At 52.0% G+C, this 18885-nt stretch overlaps 1 protein-coding gene across 5 annotated transcripts in view; it reads left to right on the top strand.

Annotated features, from left to right (window-relative positions):
• Tcof1 (treacle ribosome biogenesis factor 1) overlaps positions 1-18885 on the top strand; it is a 32277-nt gene that overhangs the window by 12179 nt on the left and 1213 nt on the right. Inside the window, exons 7-24 of one of the 5 annotated variants that reach the window (XM_013349626.2) lie at positions 694-861; positions 2505-2717; positions 2820-3041; positions 3139-3345; positions 3466-3627; positions 3787-3933; positions 4030-4203; positions 6058-6192; positions 6335-6529; positions 6645-6851; positions 7856-7963; positions 11881-12067; positions 12938-13059; positions 14002-14221; positions 14604-14686; positions 15340-15520; positions 17067-17579; positions 18560-18651. In XM_013349626.2, the coding sequence (XP_013205080.1) occupies positions 694-861; positions 2505-2717; positions 2820-3041; positions 3139-3345; positions 3466-3627; positions 3787-3933; positions 4030-4203; positions 6058-6192; positions 6335-6529; positions 6645-6851; positions 7856-7963; positions 11881-12067; positions 12938-13059; positions 14002-14221; positions 14604-14686; positions 15340-15520; positions 17067-17579; positions 18560-18651 (3336 nt within the window). Of the gene's footprint in view, positions 1-693; positions 862-2504; positions 2718-2816; positions 3042-3138; positions 3346-3465; positions 3628-3786; positions 3934-4029; positions 4204-6057; positions 6193-6334; positions 6530-6644; positions 6852-7837; positions 7964-11880; positions 12068-12937; positions 13060-14001; positions 14222-14603; positions 14687-15339; positions 15521-17027; positions 17580-18559; positions 18652-18885 lie in introns of those variants that run through there. The other 4 variants (XM_026783558.1, XM_026783559.1, XM_026783557.1 and 1 more) reach the window with 4 other exon arrangements.

Raw genomic sequence — 18885 nt, 5'->3', positions numbered from 1 at the left:
TAACTGGGGTGGCTTACAGCTTCAGAGGGTTGGTTTATAATCATCATGGTGTGACATGGTGGCGTGCAGGCAGATGTGGTGCTGGAGAAGTAGTTGAGTGTCTACATCTTGACTTGCAGGCAACAGGAAGTGGTCTGAGACATTGGGTGTGGCTTGAGCATATATGGGACCTCAAAGCCTGCCACCAGAGTGACCCACCCCACTTCTTCCAACAAAGCTACACCTTTTAATAGTGCCACTCCCTATGAATTTATGGGGACCAATTACACCCAAACTACCACACTCTGAAACTGTAAGTAAGCCCCTAATTAAATGCTTTCTCTTACAAGTGTTACCTTGGTCATGCTGTCTTTACAGCAATAGAACACTGACTGAGACACCAAGGCAAGTTTTAAGAGTCTAATTGGACTTAAGGTTTCATAAGGCTAGAGTCCATGATGGTGGAGCAAAGGCATGGCAGCAGGAACTGGGGGCTCACAAGCAGGAGGGAGAGAGAACACTGGGAACAGTGTGAGTCTTCAGAAACCTAAACCTACCTCGACCTTCTCAAACAGCTCTACCTTGTGGGAACCAAGTGTTCAAACACGAGCCTAAGGGTGTCTTTCTCATTCACATTGCCTGATGAGCTTGACACCCCTTTGACGGCAAAGGGGAAATGGTTCTTCATTTGCTGTTTCTGTTTCCTGCTTCTAGGTGAAGCCTTCAGTAAAACCATCCCAGACCAAAGCTTCCTCAGCCCCTGCCAAGGAGTCTCCAGCAAAAACAGCCCCAGGCCCTACCAAGTTAGGGAGTGTGACCTCTGAGAGCAGTGAGGAGGACTCTGAGAGTGAGGACGAGCCCCCTGCTGGGATTCCCAGCCAGGTTAGCTCACTGCCTAGGGCTCTGGATGCTGTCTGTGTTAGAGGACCCATTCTGGAGTTCATGGTGAGGGAGAAGAAGGAGCAAGGTGAAAAACGGCATCTGGCCAGGGGGCTTTAGTACTTGGAAATGGCCCTTTGGACCTGCACTGCTCCAGAATGGCAGATTCCTGGGGGGCAGGTCCTACACCTACTCTGGTGATTGTGTTTTTGCCTTGGTTTCCATGGTGGTGAGTATACTACTGTCCTCAACATAGGTGGCCATGCTAGGAAGAGGCCTGCGGTTTCTTCATCTTGAGTCTCCCCTTGTAGTCCAGCCCAGCCTCTAACTGCAAATTCTAGGGTTACAGGCATGTACTATCATACTGTCTTCAGTTACTTTTCCATTGTTGTGAAGAGACACCATCACCAAGGCAACTTATAAAGGAAAATTTAATTGGGTGCTTACAGTTCCAGGTGTTTAGAGTCCATGACCATCAAGGGAGAGCATTGTGGCAGGCAGGCATGGGGCTGGAGTAGCGACTGAGAACTTTTATATGATCCACAATCAGAGAGAAAGCTAACCGGGAAGGGCATGGCTTTTGAAACCTCAGAGCTGGTGGCACACCTTCTCAAACAAGGCCTTCTAATCCTTCCAAACAGTTCCATCAGTGGGGGGTCCAGGTATTCAGACTTATGAGTCTGGGGGTCGTTCTCATTGAAACCACCACACGGGTCCTGGTGAGTCCTGAGAAGTTTTAAGTTCTTGTTCTCACCTTAGCTTTTCTAGCCGTACCAGACCCTGAGCAATCAAATGCTAGAGAGAATATTCTGTTCCTGTTTGGGGGCCTTTCGCTTGGAGTGTAGTTCAACTAGCAATCTCATAGCCCTGAGCGCAATCTGGGACATGCAGAAGGGGCTAGAAAGCCTTTAGAGTTAGAGCGAGGAGGAACAGTCCATATCCAGGGCTCGGGGTGGGGTGAAGTGTGCGTGGCCATTATTAAGATGTTAAAGAAGAGGTGGTTAACAACCTGAAGTGGCCAGGGAAGGACCCCAAAGGAGATATGACCAAAGACCTGAAGTTGAAGGGGCAGGGAGCAGAGTTGGGTATTGAGGCTCTGAGGTAAATTACAGTGTACAGACCCTGCCTACTCAGGGCTGTGTCGTCATTGTTGGTTCAGATCTGTAGAGATGTGGGAACTGGATCTAGGAGATGGAGGAGGGGCTCTCTGGGCTCCTGTTGCTGTCTACACTAGGAAGCCTAGGGAAGCTTTGCTTCTTTCCCGTGTGCAGGCTGTGCCTTAACAACTACCTTTGCATATCCCTTCACTGCCCTGAGCCCTGCCAGACAAAGGCCGGTGCCTGTACCCATAGAGCGGACTTTTCCAGCTAAGGACTTGGCCTCTTACACACTGAGACTGTCCATGGTCAGAATGAAAACCACCATACTGGTGTCACTGGGGGCTGAGGTGTGTGGTGAGGTGAAATGGGAAGGTCTCTGCTAGGAGGATATGGAGTTGGTCATTGCTGAGGAACCAGAGGGCTGAGCTAGCTAGGGCACCACTGAAGGGGAGACGGGAAACTGGTTTCTCAGGAGCCTCTGGGCTTTCTCCTACTGTCACCACCAGAGGAACTTAGAAGAATGAACTTTTCTTTCTCTTTCACCAGGTAAAGACCTCTGGAAAAGTTCTTCATGCTGGAGCTGCCTCAGTTGGTGCCAGGGGAATCTCTGGGAAAGGGCCCATCTCAGCAGAGAAAGAGAAGCTTGTGCCCATAGCCACCCAAGCCAAGGCAGGAAGGCCAGAGAAAGATATAGAGAGCAGCAGTGAGGACGATTCTGACAGTGAGGATGAGGAGCCAGTTGCTGTGACCACTCCTCAGGTGAAGCCTAGACCTGCCAGGCCTGTCTGCTCCATCAGAGCTTTGCACTCACCCTCTCCATCCTTTCTTCCTTCTGATTCACTCCTCACTGTCTCACAGCAGGCGAGGCCTTCCAGGAAGAACCTTCAGGTCAGGGGTACCTCAGTTCCTGCCAAGGGGTCCTCCCAGAAAGGGGCTCCTCCAGTCACCCCGGGGAAGGCAGGGCCTGCAGCAGCCCAGACCCGGGCAGCAAAGCCTGAGGACTCAGACAGCAGCAGTGAGGAGTCAGAGAGCGACAGTGTAAAGACACCAGTGGCTGTGGCCCTAAGCACAAGTCCTGCCCAGGTGAGGCCAGGAGCCTTATGCTCTGCCTAGACAGGGCTGTGATCCTCTGTTCAAAACCAGTGTGTCTTCCCCTGATCTTGCCCTCTGTCACTCACAGATGAAACCTTTGGGGAAAAGCCCCCAGGTCAGACCTGCTTCCGCTGTCAGCCTGGGATCCTCAGGAAAAGGCGCCCATCCACCCTGCCCTGGGAAGGCAGGCTCGGCAGCAGTCAGGGTCCAGATGGGAAAGGTTGAAGAGGACTCAGACAGCAGCAGTGAGGAGGAGTCTGACGACGATGGGGATGGGGCTGTGGCCACAGCAAAGGTAAGACCTTGCACAGCCTCAGCGCGGGGGGTCTACACGGCCCTGCCAGCCCCAGCCCCTTCACTCCAGGTTCTGCTGTCTCCCTGAGGCTCCCCACTGATCTCACGTGTCTCGTTCCAGGCAAAGACTTTGGGGACAAGGGCCACTCCTGCACTCCCTCAGAAGGTGGGGTCTGGGACCACCCAGGTCAAGACTGAAAGGCGCACAGAAGACTCGGGGAGCAGCGAGGAGTCGAGTGACAGTGAAGAGGAAACAGCACCAGCGGCTCCAACCCCGGCTCAGGTGGGGACCAGAGAGGGGAAGGAACCTCGCTGCTGCTCCCGCCCTCATCGACACCCTCCTTTCTGTTGGTAGGGAGGCCAGGGTGAGCTGCATCTCACAACACATGTGGCCTGTGAATCAAGGGGTCTCCTCCAGCCTCCGTCTGCACTTTCTCCACAGGCCAAACCAGCTCTGGAAAAACAGACAAAGGCTTCCCCTAGGAAGGGCACTCCCGCCACCCCTGCATCTACCATGGTTGCCCCTGTGCAAGTGAGCACCTCATCCTCTAGTGAGGAAGAGTCAGGAGCTGCTCCTGGTACCATGAAGGTAAGGTGAGGCCTGCGTTTGCCCAGGTGGCTCCCTGCTGTCCCCCACGGAGCAGTTCAGGCCCCTGTGAAACCCTTTTATCCCCTGTCGTTCTAGGGGAAGTCTGTCGCAAAGGGCCTCCAGAGGAAAGCTGCCTTGGGACAGGGGGTGGCCCCAGTGCACCCTGGGAGGACAGGGTCTGCAGTTGCCCAGGTCAGGGCTACAACTCAGGAAGACTCAGAGGAGAGCGAGGAAGAATCCAGCAGTGAAGAAGATGAGACCCCAGCACAGGTGAGGTAGTGAGGAGCCAGCCTGGACTGAGACTGAGGATACCTCAGCTGATAGTTCTGGGGCTCAGACTCGACTGGGCCTCAAGTTCCCCTGCCCTCTGTTTCCTGAGCCCCCCGTCTCTAGGTTCTCACAGATCTGGATGTGTCCCGTGCACTCTGCCCACTGCTGTTTTGGGCAGGAGTTTTGTGGTAGCGTGCACACTATCCCAGGAGGGTACGGTGGGGCTGTTCTGGGATGTTTAGCAGTAGGGCTGTCCAGGCATGGCGCCTCAGATGTTTAAGAGGAATGCCGGATCAGTGAGGAACTAAAAGTCACCTGTTGAGGTAGAAGGTAGGCTCAGACAGAGAGGCAGTACAAAAGCAAAGCAAGCTGGCTTTTGTAGTACCACAAGCAGGGTAAGTGGCAGTGGCCAGAGGCAGGTCCATCATCATGAATGGTGGTGCTATTCCTGGGGCCTTGGCTACCCTCCTGTCAGAAATCCACCCTTGTGGTGGGTGTGAGTAGGACCTCACCTGCCCACCTACTGCCCAGGAACCTGCCTTACTGGCAGTGGGCTGGGCTGTTGGTGGCAGAATTGAGAGCCATACCACCTGGCCCAGGAAGACAGGAAATGAAGATGGCCTTGTCACAGTCTGCACTGTGGGGACCTTCCTTAAGTCCTGACCAGATGACCTCTGGATAAGTCGGGGCCTGAAGTGCTGCTGGCTGCCTTACTGTTGGGCAGTGAAGGGGTTGCTGTGAAAGTCTTTGTCAGTTATCTCACGCCGGCTGGGGCCTTCCATAGCTTATTGGTAGAGTGCTTAGCTGCTGTCCACAGAGCCCGGGGTTCATCCCCAGCACAGCACGTGCTCTAGAATGATTTCTCATTTTTTTCTCTGGCCCCTGTGAATTTGTACAAGCTAGACGCCCTAACAAACATTTTAGGACTTCTCTAGATAGTAGTTAGATGAGGTTAATTAGCATCTGAAGAGATGCTGCTTTTGCAGAAGACCTGGGTTTGGTTCCCACGTGGTGGTTACAACAGTCCGAAACAACTCCTATTCCAGGGAATCTGACTCCTGACCTGCACAGGCACCAGGCGTGAGATGACATGTAGATAGGCACAGGCAAACTTTCATCCACATTTAAAAAAAAAAATCTTTGAAAGGAAAAAGGATGAAGTTAAACAGAAAACAAAACAAAAAACCGAAATGAAATTTCTGTCTTGTTCTGTTGCCTCCTACTCAGTTCTACTGCATGGACTGAGGTGGCTGCTTGAGCTCCACCTCCCTCGGCATTCCAGGGAGCAGAGTTTATATGGTGCTCAGCTTCCGTTCTGATAAGTAGAGTTTAATGACATGGCACATTAGCTGAAAGGGAGCCTAAAAACAGTTTTGTCTAGGTAGGATGATGCATACTGGTTTTACAGTATAGAATTTGAGTATTTGTTAGTGACAGGCGCTGTGTTAAACATTCAATCTCCTATTTGATTTTTGCAAAAATTTCATAGATGCATTTTATTATACTCCTTTTATACAGGGGAAGTGAGACCTACTAAACTTAAGTGGCTTCTGTGGTTTGTAGTTTTGTTTTGTTTTTGTAGACACGTCTCACTATGTAGCCCTGGCTGTCCTACCTAGAACTTGCTCTGTAGACCAGGCTGGCCTTAGACTCACAGAGATCTGCTGCCTCTGCCTCCTAAGTGTTGGGATTAAAGGTGTGTGCCGCCACCGCCTGGCTCAAGTGACTTCTTAAGTTCACATTGCTGATAGTTGGGAAGAGTATCAGTGCAGTGTCTGCAGTGCCAGAGTTCGTGGATTATTGCTGTTTCAGGTCACCTTCCACCTTACTACTAATTCCCCTACCTCCTTCCAGGCCAAGCCCTTGGAGAAATCTCCTCAGGCCAAAGCCAACCCACCTAAGACATCTCCAGCCAAAGGACCAGTGTCTGCCTCTGGGAAAGTGAGCACTGCAGGTGCTGCAGCAGCAAAGCAGGAGGTCCCTTCCAAGGCAAGTGCGACCAGAAACCACAAAACAAGATGGGATAAGTCTAACGGGGGTCCAGCAGTGATCCAACATTGTTGACACTCTGCAGAAGCAGGGTATCCTCTATTATAGCCTCTTCTAATGCCATTGCCGCCTCTCAATCCAGGGGAAACCACCTGCTAGTACTGTTCAGAACAGTGCTGTCTCTGCAAAGGGCCAGCGATCGGCTCCAGCTACAGGAAAAGCAGGGGCTCCAGCAACCCAAGCACAGAAAGGGCCAGTGGCTGGAGCAGGAGTGGGGAAGAGCTCAGAGAGCAGCAGTGAAGAGGAGTCAGACAGTGAGGAAGAGGCGCCGACCCAGGTAAGGCGGAGCTGGAGTTATGGCGGTGTGTTTTGGCCCAGGCCTCTCAGCACAGCTCAGTGTGCCTCAGAATCTACCTGGGTCCTTGAGCTCTCTCCCCTTGCTGTTTCTTTAGATAAAACCTGTGGGGAAGACCTCTCAGGTCAGAGCTGCCTCAGCCCCTGCCAAGGAGTCTCCTAGAAAAGGGGGCCAACTAGGAACTGCCAAGAAGACAGGACCTACAGCTACCCAGGCCCAGAAGAGGAAGATGGAGGACTCGGAGAGCAGTAGTGAGGAATCCGACAGTGACGGGCAGATGCCGTCAGCCATCACCCCAGCCAAGGTGAGTGGCCTGAGAGCCACTGTCACCAACTCCTTGGTCATAAACTGATCTTGGTCTGGTGAAAAGGAAGAGCAGATAGAAGTTCTAACTCCAGGATCCCTTTTCCCCGGGCCCCCATATCCCCTGGTGAAATGTGCTGTAAGTCCCTAACCAAGGCCATCCTAGATTCTCCTGTAGCTCACAGGGCCTCCACAGCACTCCTGTGCAAACCGAGGCAGGTTCTCCCAAGGTGTATGAATCCAGCCTACAAAGAAACCCCTATCAGAGAGCCACAGGGAGTTTGGGCTATGTTGCCAGTCTTGTCTAAGGAGGGCCTGTCTAGTTCAGTGAAGCCTGGGCCCAGGAAATGGGAAAGAGTTCTTGGACAGCCAGGGCTACACAGAGAGATCTGGTGACAGGTCTGGTTTGAGCTCAGACATTGTTGATGCAGCCTGGTAGAATTGATAGGTGATGGCATCTGAGGTGGCACCTTAGGAAGATGGCAGCTGAAATCATCAGAAAAAATGGTCCCTGTCAGTTTTGGCCAGTCATGACTTTATAGAAAGTAGGAAGTGTCACATATAAGTTGAGATATTCTAGCTTCTCTTGAGAAACTGGCAACCTAGGTCCTACTTGCTGAGTGAGGACAGTCCCACCCATGCTGAGAGGCACAGAGCCCTCCCTGGGCCCCTCTGAGTTGGCATCACCACCAGTTCTTCCTCATTGATTGACAAGTTCTATGGTTTTTGACCACATGGTCCATGAAGCCTCCTCCTAAAAGGCTCATGCAGACATGTCACACTGTCTGCCACCGAAGGCAGAGGCCAGCAGATCTCTGTGGGTTCGAGGCCAGTCTGGTGTACAGAGCTAGTTCTTGGGCAGCCTGGGCTACACAGAGAAACCTGTCTCAAAAAAAAAAAAAAAAGATAGGCCACACTGTCCTCAGCACAAGAGGTGCCATGTTTCCTCCTCCACTGGGCTCTCTTCCCTGTCACATGTTCATTCAGGTCCTGTCTCCTCCAAAGGATGGTACCTCCCAACCTGCCCGGAGCAGGGCCCCAGCACCAGCACCCCCAGAGAAGAGCACAGAAGAGTCCTCAGAGAGCAGTGATGAGGAGCTGCCGTCCGCCCAGGTAGGTCGTGTCTTTTCTAACGCCTCCACTGGCTGAGCCAGGGTGTCACGCTACGGAAAGTGTGTAGGGAATATCTCACCACATAGAGACAGCATTTCACAGCCTCTGAGCTCTTGTCTGTCTTCTGATACACTCTTCTGACATGGACAGTCCACAGAACATGGTAGGGTGCAGGCTTCACACCCCCAGCCCTCCCATGCTGGCCAGGGTCCTCTTATGATTCAGGTATTCCTTGTAAAATGGAGTTGGTAATGGTGACTATGTACCTATACAGGTGGCCCAGGTCCTTGGCTGAGTCCCCTTCCTGAGTAGGTAGGAATGCCTGATCACTGTTGGGAGGGCAGGTTGTCCCGGCTCCCTGTTTGCCAGGCCAGGGATTAAGACCCCCTTCCTTACCTTCTCATAAAGGGGCTTGAACGCAACACTGCTCCATAGCCCCTTTGGTCCATGTACTGTTGGAAATCTAGAGCCTCCCCTGCAAGCCTAGCTGGAATCTATGGGCCTCACCCCAGATCAAGCCTGGGCAACGTATTGCACCTCATTTTCTGCTGTTCCTGCTTCTACCTGGCCTTGTCCCCAAGCATGAGGCCCAGGGCACCTTCTCTGGCTTCAGAGGCCCACTCTATCCCGCAAGATGGTACATGTTCCCACGAAGCCAGGCCTTTTAGAGACAGCACTGCCCTCTTGTTGAGGAGAGGGGACTGTGGCTCAGAAAGAGCTCTGGGAATGGTGTTTAAATCCTGGTGGTCTGCACGGTCTCCTGCTCAGCTGCCCTACACTCCACTTTCACACTCCCCACCTCAGCGGTCCCAGTTCTGAGCAGGTTGGCTCAGTCCTAACGCCTGCTGCTGGTCTCGGGCCCATCGTCTCATCCGTCAGGATGTCGGTGTGCTGTGCAGCCTTTCTGAGTCAGCTCCCTCCTAGCGGGCTCACAGCTCGGAGGGAAGGCTGCCTTGATTGTCTGTGTGAGTGGAGTGGACTCACAGTTAAAGCCAGCGCCGCTGGAACTACTGTTAAATTGGTACATTATGCTTAAAGATCTGGAGTCTCTATTTGGAAAAAGCAGAGCCTGTAGTGTCTAGATTCTCAGAAGGTTCAGGGGAGTGGGCACAGCAGTTACAGATAGTTGTGAACCACTGTTTGAAGATGAGGAGTCAAACCCAAGTCCTCTAACCTGAGTCATCTCCCCGCCCTCTTGATTATTTTAAAGGCTACTTCCTCTGTCTTCTTGCCAAAACAAAGGCATGGGCCCTGTCCTGAGTCAGAGAACAAGGAACTTGTAAAAATCTAAATTGTGGTATTAGGGCTTGCATGATTATGTCTAGAGGAAACTCCTGCCTGGTCCCTGGAGAGTTGTCTTCCAATCCTACATCTGAAAACAGTTTTCTGGTCTTCCTGGGTGAGACGCTTGCTTTTTCTGAGCATCAGCCTCAGCTCTTGGGGTAGGGTGGCGGGGAGAATAAACCTCGAATCTCCTAGCTATACCCCCAAAAGTATTATTTCCAAGTCCTTGGGTAGGATTGGCCCCGAGGGTCTGTTAGCTGTCCCCCAGGTGATGATGATAATCCTCCTTTTTTTTCCCCCTATTTTTGGTGGTTCTGGGGTGAAACCCAGGACCTCATGAGTGCTGAGGACATACCCTGCTGCTGAACTGTTCCTCTAGCCCCACAAAGCAGCTTTGAGAAAAGCTCCTAGTGCTGTCCCTTCAGCCAGCCCCACCTCCCCACTTTGCCCGAGATTTACAGAATGAGAGCACAATAGGTATGAGCCCAGCTGAGACAACAGGCCGTAGGCACTGCCCAAAGCACCCCCAAATTTGCTTCTGTAAGCATCATTCCTGCAAATGGGAAGGGCATCCCCATACCTGCTCTGCTCTCAGTACCCACAGGGTGAGGGGCTTTGGTGAAGGTGTTGTCCTCTTGCGCTGTTCAGCCTCTGTCGACTTCTTTGATCAAAATGCATTCCACATGTGCTGGGCTTTGTGCATTCCTCAAGGTGGGCACACCTTTCAGCAGCTGGGCAGCTGGGCTTGTCCACACAGGGCATGATAACAGGGTGGGGAACAAATGCTTCAGGCCTAAGTACTGCTCCCTGTACTTAGCCTGCCCTCAGCAACCAGGCCACTACCACCTCCCTCTCCTGCCCTCCCTGCACTGGGTTGGGGTGGTGTGGGCAGGTGGAACTGGAGGAGGCTGTGCTGTGGAGCTGCTTTTAACATCCCAAGACGCTATTGTTTGCCTCAGTGGGTTTGCTGCCTCTCTTGGTCCCCAACAATCTGTTCTTCTGTCTTCTCACATATATATAGATCCCCCTCCCTCCACCACAAGCCTTCTCCCACTTTCCATCCCTCTCCTTTTCATCACGTGGGAAGGAAGGCTCTGGAAGTGGCAGATCAGAGCGGCCGCGGGGGAGGCTGTTTGGCAGGGTAGGAAGGGCCTGAGTGCAGCAGTGCTGCCACACTCGTGGGTACCATAGTGCTGAGCTTGTTGCTCTCCTTCTGTCCCACAGCCCCTGGGGTGGTGGGAGCCTGATGAAGCGCAGCAGGTGGGCAGGGTGTTGCAGTGGACTTGACTATCTGTCCCTCCGTGGGCCTCATGCAGCCCTCTGCTGGCCAGAGCACGCGAGCAGCCTTCCAATCCCCTGTCTCCTGACTCTGTGCCTTCGTCAGCTGGGGCTTTAGAAGGAAATAGAACTAGAGTCCCTTGGTGCAGTGACACACTTGGGAACCTGTGGTTCACTGCTCAGCTAGCCTTCCCTGTCTAGAGTCTGACGCTGCTTTACCATCTCAGTGACCTGCAAAACAGACCCAAAGGTAAAATGATGAGTCAGGACATATGTGCAAGAACATGTCTGTCATCTCGGCATTTAGGAGACAAAGCAGGAGGGTCAAGAGTCGGAGGCCAGCCTGGTGGGCTACACGGTAGGACCCTGTCTCAGGATTTTAAAATACATAAAGTAAAATGATGCACCCTACACACGATCCCAACCCTCACCAGTTCGGTCCTGAGCAGATTGGCTTTGTGCACACTCTGCTTGCTTTCCAACACCTGCTGGCCTCAAGCATGCCATCTCATCTGCCAGGATTTCAGTATGCAGCTCAAAATGATAGGGCTTTTCCTTTTCCTCTTAAGCATAACCACAAGACAGTGTGACAGCTAGCAAGCTGACCCGCAGGCAGTGTGCTTGTTTTCTGAAGTATCTGATGAGTAACATTTTTTGTGCTTGTCCTCCTGTTTTAGAGTCCAGATAAGGTTAGTGTGTGGTGGTGCAGAGGCAGGTAGAGCTCTTCATTCAAGGCCAGACTGTCTCAGAACAAGTAAGGGCCTCTCTCTCATACACACACACATTAAAGTCGTGAACCCTTTCTTAATCTGTTGGTTTTTCTGCTGGTTTTACCCTGGGCAGTTTAGGTACTAAGGAAACTGGATTGGTATCACTGGGAGCTGCATGCTGGGCCATGCCTCGGGGAGTCTGTATCAGGGTCTCTGGGGGAGGGGACAATGAGACTCCAGGAAAATCATATCTTATAGCCAGTCTGCTTTAGGAAGTGCTTTTTAGAACTCCCCACTTAGCAGGTGGCCATCTGATGTCATCAGAAGAAAGAGGCTAAATTAGACATTCCAACTCTCGCCTTGCTGCCTATCTGTGTGTCTTCCTCTGTGGACTTAAGACTTTCTCATTTGTCCAGTGGTGTGGCTACTGCTTACACTCTGGGGGGTCACTGTGAAGGTCAGCTGGGCCCCTATGAATTGCTGTGCTGTGTGTTAGCTGGTATAGGTGGGAGTGGGCTACAAGTGCCCAAGGGCCTTGAACTTCTTGCCTTATTATAAAACCCTCCCTCACCTATTTCCCTTTCCCTCCCTCTGGCCAAGCCTTTAATCACTGAGTGTGTATGTGTTTTGTTTTTGTTTTTCAAGGCAATTAAATCCCCTCTGATTTCTGTCAACCCCAATCGTAGTCCAGCTGGGCCAGCTGCTACCCCCACACAAATCCAGGCTGTGAACACCTTGAGGAAAGCCCAGGCCTCAGGCTCCACAGCCCAGAGCTCCTCCTCTGAAAGTGAGGATGAGGACATGATTCCTGCCACACAACCCTCCATTCCTGGTGAGTTCTGCTTGAGCTGCTCAGCTAGGAGGGCTGCTGCCATGCGTGCTCTTCCCCATTGAGACCAGAAGGGACCAGACGCTAGCCAAGTGGCCTAGCAGAGTCGTTGGCCAGGAAGACTAGGAGCTCAGCCTTAGACCCTGCGTTACTACCTTGTTTTGAAGGAATTACATTCAAGGCTTCTGTGTGTCGTCTCCAAGCCTAAGAGCCCAAGGTTTCGGGGACCAGGCTAGTCTTAAGACAGCTCTGCTGTGCGGTAGGCTATCAGGCCAGCAGTGAGCTTCCATCCCTTGTAGCATAGAAAAAGAAGATAGGTAACATTTTATATTTGGTCTCATCCCCAAACCTAAGGTAGATTAGTGTATTTGTATGTGGCTTGCCCTCTGGAAGCTCAGACATCTGCAGTTATGTATCAGGACACGGTGACATTTCTCTCATTAAGTAGAGACAGCAAGATTCCTACTGGCAGCAAAACAGTATTGTGATTTGACTAGTACATGGTGGGGACATGTGACCTTGTTGGGCTATGATAAGCATATCTTCCTCAGCATCCAGTGGCTGTCCCACTGATTCCTGACTGAGGAGTCTCTGGCACCATGGTCTAGCTTGTTGCTTAAGAGTAGCAGCCTGCTCAAGAGGAAAAGGCTCGGAGTCACTGCCACAGGAGCCATTTGAAGGCCCTGAGCCTTGTCAAATGACATGAGAGCTGCTGCCTGGCAGGCTTGGGGCGGAAAGCAAGCCAGCATCTGCTTTATGATCTCTAAGCCGAGCACCAGGTCCATGGGAAGAACTGGTAATTGGGTAATACCTTGCTGGGGAGTTACAGGGCTTCTGTACCCTGATGTGCCTGTCCTCTCTTCTCCATTTCAGCCATTAGAGCCAATGTGGTGACTGTGCCCACGTCCCTCCCACGGACAGCCCCCCAGCCCAACAAAAGTGAGCAGTCTAGTCGGACGCCAAAAGGCAAGAAACCAAAGGCAGCGTCCACTCAGGTACTGTCGGGTAAGAGAGGGCTGTGGTAGGGTCACTCTGCTACCTTGGTGTTGCTTGGCAGTCAGTGGCTTGCTCCCAGCACCCTAGTACTGTCATTTGGTCCTGGAGCCAAGCTCCCAAATCCCCACAGCATTGTCAGGAAGAGCAGGTTGAGATCCAAAGGCAAGTGGAATCCCTTCTCTTCCCAGCTTGATGGACTCTGAATTCGTTTTCTAGCTCTGGTTTTAAATGCTGTGAATACGAGTTGCTTGCCTTCCTTAGCATTTTCTCCTAGCCATCGCCCATTTCAGTGCATTGCTAATTAGTAGGGCAAGGTTAGTGGACACTGTTTAAATAAAACTGAGGGTGCATCCCACCAGGGTCAGTCCAGTACAAGAAAGAGCCAGGCATGGTGGCAGGTGTTTGTAATCCCAATACTGAGTGACTAAAATGTGTCAGTCCCTAGGGGCACACTAGCCAGGCAGCCTAGTGTTAATTGGTGAGCCCAGGTCACATGGAGAAGGTGGATAGCTTCCTGAGAACAACTCCTGAATTTTAGTTACAGCTTCAACATGAGCGTGTATGCGCTTAAAGCATGTGTGTGTATGTGTGTACACGCTCTATGCACGCACAGCCAGTGAGACACAACCAGTACCTAGCCTTCAAGTGCTTTGTGTTTGGGGAGCTGTGTGGACCATTTTGACCCTGCTCTCCTTCCACCCATAACTGGGTTCTCTCTGCTGTATGTCAGTGAGAGCCCAGCATGACTGTGTGTCCTACCACCAGCCCTTACTCTATGTCTCCAGGCCTTAATGTCCTGGCACATGATAAGAAACTACAGTGCCCACCAGAGAGCTGTGGGGAAAGTCATGGGAGCCACGTGTGGTGCTTCCCACATAGGGCCTGGCCTTGTTAAGTCCCTCTTGCTGTGACTTCCATTGTGCTCTTTCTGTACCAAACAGATCAGCAGTGCCTTGGAAACACTCCCTATGACTCCCCAGAGCAAACCTGTCCAGTCCAAAGCAGCCAATAAGCTCAGAAAACCCAAACTTCCTGAGAAGCAGCAGCCTCCCTCGGGCTATCCCAGACCCTCCACAAGTTCAAGTGACAGCAGTGACATCTCTTCAGGGAGCGAGGAAGATGCCAAGAGACCCCAGATGGCCAAGTCAGCCCCCAGACTGGGTGAGGATTTTAGGAGAGAGGGCAGGGAATGAGACATAGCTCAGCCTGGGTCTATGACACAACTAAAGACCTGACTGCTGTTTGACCTTCGGCAGCTTCTTGGTATCAGACTTCCTTTATTGAAAGCCTCAGGACTCTGCTTTCCTTAACAGTGGAAAGCAGAGAAATGGGAGCCTTGGGAACCAGAAAGGAAGACCGTGGCATTCAGATGCGTCAGGCAGAGCGCTTTGGATAGCATCGATGGGTGGGAAATGGGAGGCTTGTGCGGGAGGATGAAGAATAGGAAGACCCAGGCTTTGCAGCCTTCCTGAGGAGCTCTGCCTAGCCTGATTAACAGGGCCACTAGGGACCCACACCCAACAGACCTTTGCTTCTGCGCTAGATCCGGGCCTTTCCCAGAAGGAGACTGTGGTGGAGGAGACCCCAGCTGAATCCAGCGAAGATGAATTGGTGGCCCCCTCACAGGTAACTGCCAGGGTAGAGCTAGAACTTGTAGCTGCAGCTTTAGACTTCAGCTACTCCTTGGGTCGAGTGTCTAAAATCCTATTCTCAGGGTCCTGGGCAAGGTCCTGCCTCGGGGACGCCCTTAGCAGAATGGAGCCTCAGCTCCTGCCCTGGGGTCTAGGGAAGAGATGCAGATGAAGTCTAAGACACGCCCAGATAAAACTACCCCTTAGATCTGTCTTAAGGCTCATCTGTGTAAGGACAGACAGTGATGATTTTCTCCTTTGTGGGGGTCAGAACAACTTGTGGAGTCCATTGTTGTCTTCTTCCACTTTTATGTGGGCTACTGGGTGGAACCCAGGCTGTTGGGCTCATGGCAAGCGCCTTTACCCTCGGAGCCATCTTCCCGGTCCAAAATGGCAATGCTTTTCCATTACGGTAATGGTCCATTGGCAATAAGAAATTCCCCCTTTGAATATGATTCCACTTTGATTCCAACTACATGGATTTAGAAGGTATGCCCCAAGGGTCTTTGGGCTCTGTGGCTCGGTGCACAGAGATGCCTGACTGTCTTGGCCTGATCTTGGGTCACTGAACTGATTTTCTCAGAGCAGGCCTTGCCTCTGGGGATAAGGGTAGGGGCTCACCGCATCTTTCACACTGGGCTTCGTCAGTCTCTCCTCTCAGGTTATGTGACTCCTGGGGTGACTGTGGCCGATTCCCAGACTTCAAAAGCCACTCTTAGGTCAGACTCCAACCCCTTGGTTTCCTCTGCTCCGGTCACCAAAGATAATCCAGATGGCAAGCAGAAAGCAAAATCCCAGAATGCAGCAGACTCCACGTTCCCCAAAACCGGTAAGTCGGGGGACAGCAGGATGTGGAGGGGCAAGGCTTCTGGTCCCTGCTTGCCATCAGCAGCAACAATTTCACCAGTGTTTGCCTATGTCTCTCAAATGCAAGCCTACCTCTGTGGGGACTGGAGTACCCTCAAACACAGCTGGAGGCCAGGCCTAGGTTCTGGCTCTCGTCACCCTGGGAGAGGGTATATCCACCCCTTTGGAGCTAGTGAAGCTTCCTTGGCTTGTGGAGGAGGCCTCGGCCCCCTAGATGTCCCTACTGACTTTTCTTCGTTAGTGGGCCAGGGTATTGGATATAGGGACTCAGAATGACTCGGACTTGGCCAGCAGTCCTGTTTGGAGGATTCAGTATATAGAGGACTCCCTAGGTGATGGATTGGTCTCCTGGGCTGCTCTGACTTACTCTGTAGCAAAAGCTCCTGGGAGCCTATGTCTTAACCATGCAAGGCAAGAGTAATGCCACCGTGTACTGGCAAAAGTATATCATATAGAAAATTGTCACCAGGGGGTGGTGGCACATGGATTAAAGAATCCCAGCTCTCAGGAGGCCGAGGCAGGCATATCTCTGTGAGTTTGAGTCCAGCCTGGTCTCCAGAGCGAGTTCCTGGGCAGCTTTTCCTTGAGGCAAACATTACTAGGGTCCAGCCCCTGAGCCCACAGTGTCAGAATTCTATACTCAGAATGTACACAGAATGGTGGAGACCTGCCCAAGTGACCTGGGAGGCTAGAAGTGGTGATGGGACTGAGAACTCTGGGCTGTGACTTGAGCTTTCCTGCGCTGGGTCAGAGGCGGAGTTGTTGCTCACTTTCTTCCCCAGTGTTCTTGTCTATGTGAGAGGCGGGTGCGACAGGGAGACATTTTCGAGGGGGCTGTGGAAGGTTTTTTTTACACATGTAGTCAGCACACAATTATCAAAGGCAAGCAGAGGCGTGGAAAATTCTAAACAAAGGCTGCACCAGAAGTCACTCTGGCAGGCAGTAAACCTGCTTAGTCAGCCGCCACATGCATACACAGCATACCCAGAGTTCCCCGATCGGCCTCTTGCCCCAGCCTTGATGGGCCAGGGACCCATTGTATGTCCACAGATAGGAGCTGAACAGCAGCCCGTAGGACCTTCTCCCGTGTTATAAATCCACAGGTCATGGCAAAAGATACCATTGCTTTTCTAGCTTGTTCCACAGTGGGACACAGGCCTTGCAGGACTGTGACCTGGCCAAAGCCTTACAGCAAACTGGTAAAGGCAGACCTAGAACCTGAGTGACTCACGTCCACCTGTTGTCCCCTCCATCTCACTAACATTCTGGGGACATTGCCCATCCCCAACTATAACTGAGTGGAGTTTTTGGTGTGGGCTGCAAGTTAGAGGTGAGCTCCCTGTTTAAGGCGTAAGCATTGGAGGTAGATGGGGCAGTATGACCCCTGGGCCTCAGTTTCCCGAATCTGTCTAGTTGTAAGGAGGTACACCCCCTCAGTTCTCATATATTGTATAAGATCTGTCCCTCAGCTTTCCAGACCTGTGACCTCCGAGACCTGTGATCCACAGGTAGGAAAGAGCCCTCCTCAGGCTCCACACCTCAGAAGTCCAAAAAGGCCAAGAAAAGCTCCTGGAATCCAGCAACACCCACACAGGCTCTACAGGACAGCATCACCCAGCGCCTCCGGGAGCAGCCCTGGCCCCTGAGCGAGGCGCAGGTGCAGGCCTCTGTGGTGAAGGTCCTGACAGAACTGCTGGAGCAGGAAAGGCAGAAGGCCACAGAGATCATCAAGGAGAATAAGAAGAAGGGCCGGAAGCGGAAGCTTTCGGAGGACCAGTTAGCAGCTGGGGCCCCAAAGAGCAAGAAGAAGCATCTGGAGGATGGAGCCGGTGCCATCACCCCAGAAAAGACTTCCAAGGCAAAATCCAAGCTAGACAAAGTGAATGCTGATGGCAAGGGGAAGGGGTCACCTGGCTCCCGAGGAGCTAAGGAGAAGCCCAAAAGTGAGCTGGGGTTAAAGGTTGAGAGCCGAGAGCAGAGTGACTCAAAGAGCAAGAAGGACAAGAAGAAATCCAGTAAGAGTAAGTGACTGCCTTCCTGGGCATACACTGCGGGAGCAGGGCGGGGTAGCAGGCCTCTTTATCTCACTCTCCACAAAGAGTAAGAACCTGGGAAGTGGATTTTCCAGAGCGACAGGCGTCTGGTTACAGAGCCAAAAGTAGTTTGCAGAGCACTTGGGCCGGTGCTACAGCCCTCCCCACAGCTCAGGAGGCCCCTCACAGGGCCCGGCATTTACACCCACGTTTGCCTCAGGCTTTTAGAAAGCACATGCTTAACTGCACTTCACAAGGATGGAGAACAGGGAGCACTCCTCTCCAATTTAAGTTACACAAGACGTCCACTGCCGGTTCCCGAGGTACGGAACGTGCCTCTGTCCTCATCCGGAGCTGTCTTTCCACTAGAATGCAGTTCCTCAGGGAAGGCAGCCATTTATTGCCCTCCATGCTGGAGCCTGCACCCAGTGGGCCTTTCCAGTCATCTTGCCAACCCTGGGCAGTGAGAGTATTTTGTTTTCATTTCCTAAGTGGAAAACAGGCCCTGAGAAGGAAAGGCCACTTTTGCAGGCTGACCTTGAACTCACTGAGATCCACCTGCCTCTGCCTCCTGGGCACCACCACACCCAGCATGGAAATCTTCCTGAGCGCTGCCTGCCTATCCGTGACAGGAGGGGTAGAAGAGATACCCAGCCCTGTGTGAGGGTCTGCTACCCCTTGATGTCCAGAACCTATAGGGCTCCTGTCTTTTTATTTTAAAATAAATGAGGGGGGAGGGGCTCTTAAAGTTAATTAATTCAAGACTGGCTTTATAACTCAGTGATAAAGAACTTGCATAACTAGTATTGAGGCCCTAGATTATGTGGTCACAGGCAGGAAGAATGGAGCCCTGGCCCCACCAGGGCCTGTTTCTCCATGGTGTAAGAGCTGGGAGTTGTCTGGCCTCCTGACATCGACCCATTCGGTGTCAATATCTATTGCTCAGGAAGTTGTCTTTCTTCCCTCAGAAAAAAAAGACAAGGAAAAAAAGGAAAAGAAGAAAGGCAAAAAGACCTCAGCCAAAGACCCTGAGTCAATACAGAAGAAAAAGAAAAAAAAGGTGAGAGTGAGTTCCTGGGAGCTCCTGGGCCAGAAATTCAAATGTTTCCCATTCCAACACCCAACACCTGGCCATGCCACCTTCCAGGCTCAATTTTTTTTTTTTTGTTTCTTTTTTTTTTGTTTTTGTTTTTGTTTTGGATTTTCGAGACAGGGTTTCTCTGTAGTTTTTTTGGTGCCTGTCCTGGAACTAGCTCTTGTAGACCAGGCTGGCCTCGAACTCACAGAGATCCGC

This window comes from Microtus ochrogaster, chromosome 18 (assembly GCF_000317375.1).
Source record: "Microtus ochrogaster isolate Prairie Vole_2 chromosome 18, MicOch1.0, whole genome shotgun sequence".
Classification (NCBI taxonomy): domain Eukaryota; kingdom Metazoa; phylum Chordata; class Mammalia; order Rodentia; family Cricetidae; genus Microtus; species Microtus ochrogaster.
This window is presented reverse-complemented; position numbering and strand designations above follow the sequence as displayed.